Source organism: Oncorhynchus gorbuscha, linkage group LG05 (genome assembly GCF_021184085.1).
Source record: "Oncorhynchus gorbuscha isolate QuinsamMale2020 ecotype Even-year linkage group LG05, OgorEven_v1.0, whole genome shotgun sequence".
Lineage (NCBI taxonomy): Eukaryota > Metazoa > Chordata > Actinopteri > Salmoniformes > Salmonidae > Oncorhynchus > Oncorhynchus gorbuscha.
In genome coordinates this window covers 56,057,729-56,072,711 of record NC_060177.1, presented here as the reverse complement: position 1 = coordinate 56,072,711, position 14,983 = coordinate 56,057,729, and the positions used below count along the sequence as shown (strand labels likewise).

Genomic DNA, 14,983 nt, shown 5'->3' with positions numbered 1-14,983 from the left:
AGAGAGAGAGAGAGAGAGAGAGAGAGAGAGAGAGAGAGAGAGAGAGAGAGAGAGAGAGAGAGAGAGAGAGAGAGAGAGAGAGAGAGAGAGAGAGAGAGAGAGAGAGAGAGAGAGAGAGAGAGAGAGAGAGAGAGAGAGAGAGAGAGAGAGAGAGAGAGAGAGAGAATATGGAGGAGTAGGGAGAGAAAGTGTGTGTAGAAGGGTGGACAGATAGTGAAGGAAACATGGTAGTGTGTGTAGAAGGGTGGACAGATAGTGAAGGAAACATGGTGAGAGAGAGAAAATAAGTGATAGAAAATTAATTCCCCAAATGATGGATGTCACCACTTCTCCCACACTCTGATCACACACACACACACACACACACACACACACACACACACACACACACACACACACACACACACACACACACACACACACACACACACACACACACACACACACACACACACACACACACACACAGGTCAGCAACACCAAGCCTCAGAGGACTGGAAAGCTTCCCTCCTGCTTTCTTCTCTCCTCTCCCTGCCAGTTGTAAGCTGAATGAATCCTGTGAGCTGTGAGTTCTAAGAGGATCAATAGGTTTAACTCACTGTACACAGGAGGAGCAGGCACACACATAACAGGGTCAGGACATCCCACTGACTGACTGCCTGTGAGGGTGGGAGGGAGGGAGTGAGAGAGTGAGAGAGCGATAGGGAGAGCAGGGACAATAGCGCAGCGCTCCACTCATTTTCTTCCCCCTTTCCCTTCCAACCCCGGGAGCTCATGGGGACAGGCAAGATCTAGACATAGCGAAAGAGAGGGAGATAGAGATAGACAGAGAAAGACGGAGAGAGAGAGAGAAAGAGAGAGTGTGACATGCCCTGTCACGCTAGTGTCGACTGCTCCCGTGCCGACCGTCTTCCCTGTGTGTCAGGAAAAGGAATGTTTTCCGGAGAGATGAATCCCTGAACCCGTTCACCATGAGGATGTGGGACAGCGATTTCCAGATCCTCGCCGGAAGAATCCCTCGGAAAAAAGAGCAGCCGCCTGAGAAGCTAGTAGCTGATCCTGTGTGGACTCCTGGGTCACAGTGCTGAGGACTCTCTTCCATTCACACCGCTGAAGCATTACAGCACTGCTTTCTTGTTTTGCTCGTTGTCATATTTGGTGGATTTTGTTAATAGTTGTGTTTACCCTGCATTTTTTTTGAGGATTCGTTATGCTCCAAACTGCTTTTGTTAATCCAAGCTGGGGTGGCCTTGCATTATGTAGTCCATTCATATTCCAGCTGCTGACAACATGACTCCATAAAGGCTGACTTTGTGCCCAACACTGGAATGACTGAGTGGATCTCCAGTGCCATTACTATGGTATAGAGTACAGAGCAGGCTAAGGGGCAGGCATGATGTTGTTTTGGGAGTGGTCACAGTGTGTGGAGGGCAGTGTGTGTAGATAGTCTTAAAGGTTAGAGGGAAGATTCATCACGCGGCTTCATGAAGCCTGGACTCTGCCACGGGGCGCGGGAGAGGACTATGATGCACCTCAGCAACTTCCCTTTCAGGAGGCACTCATGGATTTGGTGAGTTTGTGCGTCTGTGTGCGTGTGTGTGTGCGCGCGTGTGTCCAACATGGCGGCAACCGTTGTGGACATGAGTTCTGTTCTCCTGCATGTTCTCCTGTGTCCTATGTGTTCCCGCTGGTCTGTACCATTCCAGGATGGTTAGAAACCCCGACAGGCAGCCCAGTTCTACTCTGGGAGATGTATTGTTCAATGGGCCAGACATTTCCTGCCATTTTCTCCCACATAAGCCTGTGGAGGCTTATGGAGCTAGCTAGCCATGGCTCCCCTGCTTTGGATTCCCCCTCTGCACTTCTCATCAGCCACTTAAATAGAGGCTCCTTTTGGGATGTGGCTTTGTCAGGGCCATGACAAGATTCCTGGCTGATTGCTATCTTCAAATGGTTTGTTATTAGAGCTAGTCATATAACAGTGACTCAATGTTTGGACCATAAGGGTCTCTGTCAGATTATTGACCCATTCCTCAACGCTCCTGTTTCCTTCCTGTCCAGTATTAACATGCAGTACAGTCTTCAACACAAACAGGCTTCTGCTTTTCTTTGTGCAATGACAGAAGTGTTCTGGAGAGTGAGCTCAAACGCTGGCTGTAGCACACGCTGTGCAGATTCATACTTTAGACATCATTTTGCTTCTCTACGTGTGTGCAGCCAAGCATTGTCTCAGGTCAGGAAAACTCCATACAAGACAATGAATAATAATATAGCCCATTTTTCTCAATCAATTTAGAGCGAACACATGTATTCGGTATAGGTGGCCGACGTGGGAATAAAACCTCTAGTGTCAGCTGTTCAGTTTCTCTAGGTCAGGTCACATGGTTAGGAAAATATGTACAGTAGTTCCAACTCATTGTTTACTTGATCAGTATTAGATTAGAGGCAGTGGAGGGATGCCACGAGACTGTGACCTTTAGAGAGGCCAAACCAGAGACTGTGGCTCTCTGAGGGAACAGCTGACAGACAGACAGCGGTCAGGAGGAATGTTCCTATCTAATCCAGTAGTAGCTACTTGAAGAGAAACAAACTCTCTCTCTCTCTCTCTCTCTCTCTCTCTCTCTCTCTCTCTCTCTCTCTCTCTCTCTCTCTCTCTCTCTCTCTCTCTCTCTCTCTCTCTCTCTCTCTCTCTCTCTCTCTCTCTCTCTCTCTCTCTCTCTCTCTCTCTCTCTCTCTCTCTCTCTCTCTCTCTCTCTCTCTCTCTCCTCTCTCTCTCTCTCTCCTTCTCTCTCACTTTCTCTCTCTCTCTTTCGCTAAAACACACACATGCTCAGCATTGCCGCAAGTTATCCTTTGATATCGTTAGCTAAAGTCACACTTCAAACTTGAAGTTGATTACTTTTGTCATACAGACGTGACATCATAGGGTTGCTGAGAAAGTATTTACCATGACATGCTATAATTTGTGAGGGCAACTTTGAAAGAGTTGACCTTGTCTGGAAGACTGTGTTGCAGATGCTTAAGGGTACCTCAATATTTGAAAATACCAAGCCAGAAATTATAGTAAAATATTGAATTTTTTAAGGCTGTTCTTCCAGGAGGTGCTATCTAATCCTCATCCTCAAAGCCATGGCAGTACAGTAAGTAGGGGGATGTATAGTAGTGTACATGTAGGTGTGGGTCATAACACCCTCAGGCCACTGCTGCCTTCTATGTTTGCATACCAAATGGCACCGTTCTGACCCGTGGTGTAAAGTACTTAAGTAAAAGTACTTTCAAATAATACTTAAGTCATTTTTTGGGGTATCTGTACTTTACCTTACTGTTGATATCTTTTCCTAAAGAAAATAATGTACTTTTTACTCCATACATTTTCCCTGACCCCCAAAAGTATTTGTTACATGTTGAGATGCTTAGCAGGACAGAAAAATTGTCAAATTGACACACTTATCAAGAGAAAATGCCTGGTCGGCTCATCACTACTGCCTCTGATCTGGCAGACTCACTAAACACAAATGCTTAGTTTGTAAATGATGTGTGAGGGTTGGAGTGTACCCCTGGCTATCCTTACATTTGAAAAACTTTTACTTTTGATGCTTAAGTATATTTTAGCAATTACATTTACTTTCGATACTTAAGCAGATTTAAAAAACTTTTAGTCAAGTAGTATTTTACTGGGTGGATTTCACTTGTACTTTTTTCATTTTTATGAAGGTATCATTACTTTTACTCAGTATGACAGTTGGTTACTTTGTCCCCCACTGCTTTTGACCAGGGTCTATAGGGCTCTGATCAGAATAGTGCACTATGTAGGGAATAGTGTGCTGCTATTTTGGACATAGACTATGTAGGGGAGTTAAATAAGGATGCTTAAGCCTTTCATTTAGTCATGAATTGATGCTCATTATAGAGATTGAATGGTTTAGTTTAGCAGGCTGCTCTCAATGTATGGCAATGATTTGGTATTGCCATGTTAATTGGTTAGATAATCTAAATGGGGAATAATTCCTCCTCAGAGTTTCAGTACACAAGTACCGTATATGTTCCAGTATAGTACAAATACATAGTACAGTACAGAGTTTCAGTTTAGTATAAATGTTTTATTATTTTTCAATCATGTGTTTCCCCTTTCATGGATAGTCTCAGGGGTTTGGTGGGATATAACAGACAGATTGAGTGACAACATGGCCACGTTGTCATGGTTGTCTGAACAAAGACTTTCTTCTCATTCCTTTAGTGATGAGCTGTCAGAACTCATTTTGACGGTGTGTCTGTTTGCTGCAGGGGGGACCGAGCACTGTTTCAGTCCCCATAGAAGAGGAATGCACCATCCATCCCTTACAGTGTGTGTGTGTGTCTACAGATGAGCTTTCAGATGGATGGTGCATTATTTATCACTAGTCTTCAAACTTCTTGAGCTGGCAGCACTTTGGCACTGTTTCTCTATGGCTGTATTCATCAATCTAGCAAGAGGGCAATATTTATGTCTGGGGGGGAAAAAAACACCTTTCAACCCAAATAATCTAGTACATAAAAGTATAATAAAACATATACAAATTTGATGATATCATAGTAAATTCATGACGTGAATGAATAAGCCTTTTCATACTTTGTAAAATATCTATAGTATACTGAGCAAAAAATATAAACGCAACACGTAACAATTTCAAAGATTTGACTGAGTTACAGTTCATATAAGGAAATCAGTCAATTGAAATACATTCATTAGGCCCTAATCTATGGATTTGACATGACTGGGCAGAGGTGCAGCCATTGGTGGGCCTGTGAAGGTATGGGCCCACCCACTTGGCAGCCAGACCAATCCTAATTCGTTTTTCTCCACGAAAGGGCTTTATTACAGACAGAAATACTCCAGCAAGCGACCGTTGTTGGGTTAGCGATGTTTCTGTAGCACTCGTAATTACGGAGTTTGCAAAACAGATGGCCACTGGATTGATGTAAATAATCCTGATATCATTCTGCCAGGTAGGCATAGGCTACTTTGTAGTTAACATTGAATTGAGAAGGCTTTTGGCAAAACCTTTCCGTCTCTACCAGAGGAATATTACCATTAGCATCGTCGCTAATGGCACACGCACAGAGAGAGACATGGACATTCATGTGTTATTTCAGAAAGTTGCAGGGAAATGTTAACCACATGCATTTTGTGGGCAAGTGAATGAATGTTCTTATCAGTTCCATAGATTTAGTTGATTTCCTAATAAGTTCAATACATTTTGAATATTGTTGAATTCCATTATATTGTCTGTATTCCGTGATTCTGTCTGCGTTCTCTGCAGAGCAGATTTTATAGGGCCCTAGGGAATAATGGCCATAATGCGTTGTGTCTGCCTCCAGCATAAAAAAAAGCTTTGGACTTCCATACAAAATGACTTCTTTACTTATTTTAGGTTAAGGAAGTTTGTACAGTAGGCATCATTCTTATTCCACAGCTTCCACAGAGGCACAACATCACGATACTTCTGGAGCAGACTCGACAGACCGGACTGGGGTTTGGGGAGTCAATGGGAGAAGTGAAAAATGTGTCCTAACATGCTGACCAGACCGGACACGTCGCGTGTACGAGCGTCGCAAAAGTTATTCAATTATTGCATCCACACAGCTCGCGTGCGCCAATGAGCGCCTGCGATGCCAAGGGCTAAAATAGAACTCCTTTCTATTTCTGACGCAGATCGCGCTGAACGTCCTGCCTCTCCCATCTCATTGGTTTATAGAAGCAGGTACCCATGTGCCATCACAACCTGACCAAACCTCATTGGTTATACCGACGTGGGTGATTGAAAGATGAACTGTTTTGCCGGTAGTCGTGGTAATACTATGAAAGTTTAGATGCCAATCACCATATAAGTTAAAAGATGAAAAAGCCTGGAAGGAGGAGAGGTGACTAGAAACGATTCGGTTGGCCGTTATATGTGTGGATTAATTGGCGGAGTAGAGGAGCTTGTGCATTTCAGGTAAAATAACTCAATGTTTATATCCCAGGACAAATTAGCTAGCAACAGCAAGCTAGCTAAATTGGACAAATTAGCTAAATTGCCATACATGTTTGATGCTTTTTGACCTGTCCCCAAATTAATGTAATTGGTTCAGAGTTTGTTTTGATATTTTAACCTGCGTGTCGTGATCGCGTTTGGTGTTGGGGAAAAAATAAATGTATGCACGATAGTGCATGATGGCCACGCGCGCAGCTGGTTTGGGTTTCGTATTAGGGAAACATTTTCTGGAATTCTGAAGGCAAAACCTAGATTCATGTCTTAAGTAGTCAAACCTGTCATTACTTAAAGTTTGCGAAAGTGACAAATTGAAAGGTTTTCATTTTGGTCAAAAACAACTTTTTATCAAATGAGTGCCTTTCAATATGTTTAGGTTCATTATTATTATTATTATCATCCTCATCTTAGAATTTTCATTGTTGGACCTAAAATTCCAGAAAACACTAGGAAATCCAACTGATTTATATTTTGTAGTATTTTATGTCCAACAATGAAAATTCTAAAACAATAATAATAATAAACCCCAAAATATTTGCTCAGAAAAATTGGTAAGTATTCCCACTGTAACGCTCGTCGGAAGAAGTAAACCAAGGTGCAGCGTGGGAAGTGTTCATACTTTTATTACAACTAAACACTAAACAAAAGAAAAGAACAACGAAAGTCACGTTCTGAAGGCTACACAGAGCTAACAAAAAAATACATCCCACAACCTAAGGTGGTAAAACAGGCTGCCTGTTGATTCCCAATCAGAGACTACGATAGACAGCTGTCCCTGATTGAGAACCATACCCGGCCAAAACATAGAAACACAAAACTTAGAAATAAAGAACATAGAATGCCCACCCAAATCACACCCTGACCAAACCAAAATAGAGACATAAAAAGCTCTAAGGTCAGGGCGTGACACCCCCGTATAATAATGAGACACATGTTATTTTATACTGTTATGTTGTATAAAAGATTAGAGACAGGCGCAGGAATACGTAATAGGGGGTTTTAATACTCCACCCAAAAATATACAACATGCCATGAAAAGGCATGGGGACGAAGCCCAAAACAAACACGTACACAAAAACACAGGGACGTAACCCAAACAAAAGAGTGAGGTTAATCCTCTAATAAATACACGGACAAGACGCGTAATAACAAGCGTACAACAATACACGGGACAAGACGCGTAATAACAAGCGTACAACAATACACGGGACAAGACGCGTAATAATAAGCGTACAACAATACACGGGACGAGACCCGTAATAACAAGCGTACAACAATACACGGGACGAGACCCGTAATCACAAGCGTACAACAATACACGGGACGAGACCCGTAATCACAAGCGTACAACAATACACGGGACGAGACCCGTAATAACAAGCGTACAACAATACACGGGACAAGACCCGTAATCACAAGCGTACAACAATACACGGGACGAGACCCGTAATAACAAGAGTACAACAATACAAGGGACAAGACCCGTAATAACAAGCGTACAACAATACACGGGACGAGACCCGTAATCACAAGCGTACAACAATACACGGGACGAGACCCGTAATAACAAGCGTACAACAATACACGGGACAAGACCCGTAATCACAAGCGTACAACAATACACGGGACAAGACGCGTAAGACCCGTAATAACAAGCGTACAACAATACAAGGGACAAGACCCGTAATAACAAGCGTACAACAATACACGGGACAAGACCCGTAATAACAAGCGTACAACAATACACGGGACAAGACGCGTAATAACAAGCGTACAACAATACACGGGACAAGACGCGTAATAACAAGCGTAAAACAATACACGGGACAAGACGCGTAATAACAAGCGTACAACAATACACGGGACAAGATGCGTAATAACAAGCGTACAACAATACACGGGACAAGACGCATAATAACAAGCGTACAACAATACACAGGACAAGACGCGTAATAACAAGCGTACAACAATACACGGGACAAGACCCGTAATCACAAGTGCACAACAATACACGGGACAAGACCCGTAATCACAAGTGCACAATTACCAGCAGCACTAAAGCCGAAACATCAAAGCACAGGTACTCACAAGACCAACGGATATGGGAACAATAACCGACCAAGAAAATGGTGAACAAAGGGCACAATTATACAATTACTAATCAGGGGAAATGGGAACCAGGTGTGCGTGATGAAACAATTCAGTGACGCCTAGAGGCCGGTGACGTAGACCTCCGGAACTTGTGCACAGAATGAGCAACTTTACCGGGGGATCCATGACATATACAAAAATAAGCAAGGTTTGAAATTATTATATTTTAGTCAAATATTATATCTGTTTGGGCTTCTTGTGATCAATTTGCAGTGAACAAATTATTTGTAATTATGTTCTGGCCCCCGAACATCCACTTAAGAAAAAATGTGACCGTGGCTGAATCTAGTTGATGATCCCTGCTCTAGGACAAAGTCACCAAAAATAGAAGCCCCTCACATATGTCAAGTTTTTTTGCATTCTGACTTTGAAAATGGTGTGAAATGAATCAAATAAGTTATGCAATCATATGAATAATTATTATCAGTAATTCTAGTGCCCAATTTCAGATACTGTAGTCTTATGAGGTTTAATAATGGACCAGCCTAATCCTCTCTGTCCCTGATTTCCCAACACTACCAAGCCCCGGCTGACTTAATGACTAGAACTTCACCCCTCTCATCTTGCAATTGTTTTACGGGATTAACATGTTTTTTTAGTTTTCTCTTTACTTAGGTATATCTCTTCAACATGAATATATTCAAATTTAGTCTCGATATTCAAGGTATATTTATTTAAAGATCTCAAAGTACATGTTGCGCCCTGAATTCAAGTCAGTGTTGTTATTTTCTGAGCGTGTTGTGTTGTTAACATGGTGCTCTGCGGTACAATAGACTAGAGTATGTATTTGAAAGCCCCATGGCTCCTGGTCCAGTAAGACATGAGCACAAGCAGATGCCAGACTAAATCTGCCATTTACCTCCATGACAATAAAGCCTCACCTGGCTAGAGAGAGGCTGATTGGCTGTTACACAATCCCAGTTCACCTTGGATTTGGCACTCAGCAGGCAGGCAGGCAGGCACTCACACACACACACACACACACACACACACACACACACACACACACACACACACACACACACACACACACACACACACACACACACACACACACACACACACACACACACACACACACACACACACACACACACACACACACACACACACACACACACACACACACACACACACACACACACACACACACACAAATGCACACACCTACGTAGGAGAGTGATTTTTCATCTATACTCCTCAGACCTGTAGACAGGCAGTGCTATCTTTGTCAACAGAGGACGCTCGGTTGTCTTTGTCATAAGAGGACGTTGGGTTTAGAGCAATAGTTTGTCAGTTAGATAGGCGAGACTTCACAGCTCTCATTGAAGGGATTAATGAGTGGCTTAGTGTTAGGTTGGCAGACTCACTTTTCATTTGTCACAAACACATTTGTCGCCATAGTGATATTTTGGGGTTGGACTCCGGAGAGCTAATTACTGTTCTTGTCTTTCTCTGCTGATGTTCAATATTATTACATGGCTATAAATACCTGAAGACAGAGCATTAGTTTCAGGAACAGAGTTAATGTGGGAATAATAACATCATTGTAGCTGGCACTGACAATTTGACTCAATCTAAAGGCATTTTCATCATGCATCACTATTTGTCATGTCATGTTATTACCATGTTTGTGGGCTTGGGTCTGAGCACTCTAATAATGGGAATGAAATAAACATTGTATGTGGATTTCTATTTGCAGAAATATGAAATAATCAGAAATGTAACAACAGCTGCAGTGTACCTACAGTAATCATATACAGTGAATCCTAATACACTTTGATGTACTGAGCGAGGAGAGGAGAGAAGAAATGTGAGGTATATTTTTAGATACTGTACCATGGTACAGTAGGAGTTGAGATGGAGCTCTGCGCTTTATTTTCTCCCAGAGGTATTGGCACTGTGAGGCCTCAAGAATCAAGTCAGACAGGTGGTGAAACTGGATGAAATGAGCTGCTCCCTTTCTCCCCAAGAGCTCTCTTTCTCCCCATTTAGTCTTGTGCAGGATCAAATAGTGTATACCCAAACTTAGAGAAAATTGCCTCACCCTCAGTTACTTCGCTGCGACCCGAGGTGGAGGTTAAGAAAATTGGCTTTTGGTGACGTCGTAGCGCTGCCAGAATCGCATCCTTCTGGAGGCAAAGCCATCACTCAGTGTACCCATAGGACCAGCAGAGACGAGAGAGAGAGAGAGAGAGAGAGAGAGAGAGAGAGAGAGAGAGTGTTGCTGACGCCTCTCCTGCAGCATCAATCTCTGTCATCTTGCCGTGCTGCTTGTGATACTCAGATCTTTATTAAGGTGGGCTATATAGAGCCAGACTGGGGGGGGGGCAGTCTGCTGCAGAGCTGCATGGGGGCAATAGACAGCTTGTTGGAGAAGTATGTGCGTGCTGTAGTGATGTGTTGCACATAGTGATGTTCCATGGAAAATGACTGTTCGTCTGGATAGGAAGAGCATCAAAGCAGCATAATACTGTGTCATTTCTAAACAATAAAATACTTTCCTTGTTACTCAACTCGCTACTCACCGCCTATACAGTAACTGTTGTTTGCACATTCACAGCTTGTTTTGTGTCTTTTGGTAGAGGAGTGTTTCATGCCGGGGAGTGAGTCAGTTGCTGGCATTAGTCTTCTTACCAGATGTGAAGCTCGTCGATCTCAGGATGTGCTGTTCTCTCCTCCTTAGCCATCTCTTTCCCTCACACACACATGCTGAATGCACTCACAAACACATTTTCTCTCACTCTTATTTCACACACACACACACACACACACACACACACACACACACACACACACACACACACACACACACACACACACACACACACACACACACACACACACACACACACACACACACACACACACACACACACACACACACACACACACACACACACACACACACACACACACACACACACACACACACACACACACACACACACACACACACACACACACACACACACACACACACACACACACACACACACACACACACACACACACACACACACACACACACACACACACACACACACACACACACACACCTTAAGTCAAAGGAGGTGCAGTGAGCCATGGCTGGAGATAATGTTCCCTTTACTCACGATAACCAGCATCAGCCAAGATCTAATGACTCATCCAGCACCCCAGATCTGCATCTTTTTTTATGTGTGTAGTGTGTGCACGTTCATCTGTGCATTTATCAACCATTGTACTGGACAGAATATGTGCTTGGCAGGGCCAGTTCCTTTGAGTAACCATGCATCACTTTGTCTGGGATCCACTATCAGATTCAATGCTCAGTATATTTTCCTTAAAGGTGATAGCTTTACAAAATCAAATTGTATTTTTTTAACTAGGCAAGTCAGTTAAGAACAAATTCTTATTTTCAATGACTGCCTAGGAACAGTGGGTTAACTGCCTGTTCAGGGGCAGAATGACAGATTTCTACTTTGTCAGGTCAGGGATTTGAACTTGCAACCTTGACAGTTACAAGTCCAACCCTCTAAGCTACCCTGCTGCCCCACCGTATTGCTCACATACACATATTTAGCAGATGTTAATGCGGGTATAGCGAAATGCTTGTCTTCCTAGCTCCAACAGTGCAGTAGTATCTAACAAATCCCAACGATACACACACATCTAAAAGTAAAATAAATATATAAATATTAGGATGAGCAATGTCGGAATGGCATTGACTAAAATACAGTAGAATACAGTATATACATATGAAATTAGTAAAGCAGTATGTAAACATTGTTAAAGAGACTAGTGTTCCATTATTAAAGTGGCTAGTGATTCCATGTCTATGTCTATAGGGCAGCAGCCTCTAAGGTGCAGAGTTGAGTAACCGGGTGGTAGCCGGCTAGTGATGGCTGTTTAACAGTCTGTTGGCCTTGAGATAGAAGATGTTTTTCAGTCTCTCATTCCCAGCGTTGATGCACCGGTACTGACCTCGTCTTCTGGATGGTAGCGGGGTGAACAGGCCGTGGCTCGGGTGGTTGATGTCCTTGATAGTCTCTTTGGCCTTCCTGTGACACCGGGTGCTGTGGGTGTCCTGGGGGTGTCATGTAGTTGTCCTGGAAGTGTTCTACAAAGACACCATAGTAGGGCTGGGCGATAAATCAATATCAATAATTATCGAGGTAATTACTTCCCTCAATGATGATATAAAAACGTTTAGATGAATTTTCGATAATGTCGATATAGAATAATTAGGTAAAACAGTCCATTTCACCTCTGTGACGCAGCAGGAACGTGCGTGCGGAGAAGTGACCATATGCACGTGGAGAGGTATACGCCCATTAAAAACCACTTAGCACCTCGAGTGATGGAGTAGCCACTATTAACCAGGAAAAATGAGTGATGTAGGTGAAAACAGTGGCAGTGATGGCCATGGAGAAGGAGCAGCTTCCAATGAAGAAAATATTGATAAAAAGGGTTCAACTGTTTCAGTTATTTGAAAGTGGTTTGGCTTTTTGAAGTACGACAAAGAGCAGAGCAATGTTCGGTGCAAATTGGGCCGTAGACAGGTGGCTACGAAGTAGCATGTGAAGCAAAATCAACATCTGAAGCAAAATCACTCTTTGGAACGTGCTGGAAGTTTGAGTTTGCGTCACGGTATTGATAAACTCTCCTCAAGCACCAGCCAATATAGGGATATTCGCCCGAAGCAGTCAACACTGGCAGCATTTATGCCCTACAAGCAAACATCGAAAAGACAAAGACATCACAAATGCTATTATGCATTGCATTGCTATGGACATGCTATCAATTAGCACAGTCAAAAAGGAAGGTTTCAAGAGGCTTATCAATTTAATTGACCCCAGGTACCCCTAGCCGCAAACATGGAAAAAAATGTCTTGGGGCAGCAGGGTAGCCTAGTGGTTAGAGCATTGAACTAATAACCGGAAAGTTGCAAGTTCAAATCCCTGAGCTGACAAGGTACAAATCTGTCGCTCTGCCCCTGAACAGGCAGTTGACCTACTGTTCCTAGGCCCTCAATGAAAATAAGAATTTGTTCTTAACTGACTTGCCTAGTTAAGTAAAGGTACAAAAAAAATAAAGGTATAATTTTATGTGTACCTCACATATTTCATAAACAATGTAACCTTTATTGAACTAGGCAATTCAGTTAAGAAAAATGTATTAATTACAATGACAGCCTATTAGGGAACAGTGGGGTAACTGCCTTGTTCAGGGGTAGAATGACATAATTTTAATTTGTCAGCACAGGGATTTGATCTAGCTAACTTTTGGTTACTGGTCCAACGCTCTAACCACTAGGCTAACTGCCCAGTGGTTTGTTCAGGCATGAGGCATTCTTGAGTCTGAAGCAGATATACACCTTTTAAACATTACTTGATTAATATCGTGATAATTATTGTTTTCGTACAAAAAAATATATTATTTTACATATCACCCAGCCCTACACCATAGACCATATGCACTATTTGAGTGTCAGGTTGTCATTCTAATCATTTTGGCTGCAAGGCCTTTTTAATGCATGTCCCTGTACTTACTATTGAGATGTGTGCAGCCATCCTCACACAGAAGAGAGCCACTGCGACTGCATAGCCCCAACCCTCACATCCATTTTATTGAATTCCCTCTGCTCTGTTTCCCATGTATCCCCAGTAGCAGAGGTAAGATAGAGCATTCAATCTTCTGTATCTCTCTGGAACATTTGGAACACAGCAGTCAGATCAATAAAAATGCAACCCCGGTGTCAGATCTGTCAGAGGAGAGTAGAGATGGCCGCAGGTGGTTCATGACTAAATTCACCATAAATCAGATCTATCTTTTCTATCTCTGTGTCTGAACGGTCGAACCTCTCAGAGCAGGGGCACAGTAGGCTGGCAGGCTGGCAGCATGTCATCTAACAGCATGACACCTGCCCTCTGCCCAGAAAGGGATTGGAGATACACAAGGCAAATACAAATATGAGCACGATTAGAGATTTAAGCTCCTCCTTAACCCAGCCTCACAGTAAAGGTGCTACAGCCTAGTTGTCTGGTATCTGTTCATGTCATTAGTGAGCGTGAGGTCAGAGATCTGGTGCTGTGTCCATGCGTACGTCACCATTAGACCCCAACAATGGCCGTCGGATCTAATCAGACAGGCCTTTCCTGCTGGAACAAAAAAAGAAACACTGAGACCGGTGGCCAATAGCAGTCACACCTCACTCACAATATAAACAGATCTAATGAAACAAAAGTGTTGATTTCATTGACTTTGAAAAGGCTTTGACAGTATAGACCGAGAGAAGCTGTGGAAAAGTATGGCACAATATGGAATCCCACCCAAATTCATCAACATTGTTAAGCATACCTACCAAGGAATGCAATTTCAAGTCCACCATGAAGGAAGTCCAACAGAAAAGTTCCAAGTCCTTAATGGCATGCGGCAGGGCTGCCTGCCCTCTCCCTTCCTCTTCCTTCTTTGCGTAAACTGGATCATAAAACAAACAACCAACAATCAAACCGGTATTCAGTGGAGCCTGACTGAACAGCTAGAGGATCTAGACTTGGCTGATGATTTGGTACTATTAGCACACACTCACCAGCATATACAGAAAAATCCCATACTCCAAAACAGCGATTCTCAACTGGTTGGTCGCAACCCAAATTTGGGATGCGGGAGGTATTGAATGGGTATGAGAATTTTTTTGAAATATATCTATATTCTTTTCATGAAAAATACTCCTGTATGAACTTAGACGACTTAAACCAGGTCGAAAGTGTGTAGAAATTATAATGAACTTATATTTTGTACATTTTTTATATTTTTCTTCAATCACAGTATTTTCA

General features: G+C 42.8%; 1 protein-coding gene across 1 annotated transcript in view; it reads left to right on the top strand.

The window, feature by feature from the left end:
• The first annotated feature begins 695 nt into the window (after positions 1-695).
• The window catches only part of LOC124036098 (cAMP-specific 3',5'-cyclic phosphodiesterase 4D-like), a 106,583-nt gene continuing 92,295 nt past the window's right edge, over positions 696-14,983 (top strand). Inside the window, exon 1 of the mRNA XM_046350243.1 lies at positions 696-1,570. Within this exon, the coding sequence (XP_046206199.1) occupies positions 1,485-1,570 (86 nt within the window). The 5' untranslated portion in view covers positions 696-1,484. The remainder of the gene's footprint in view (positions 1,571-14,983) is intronic.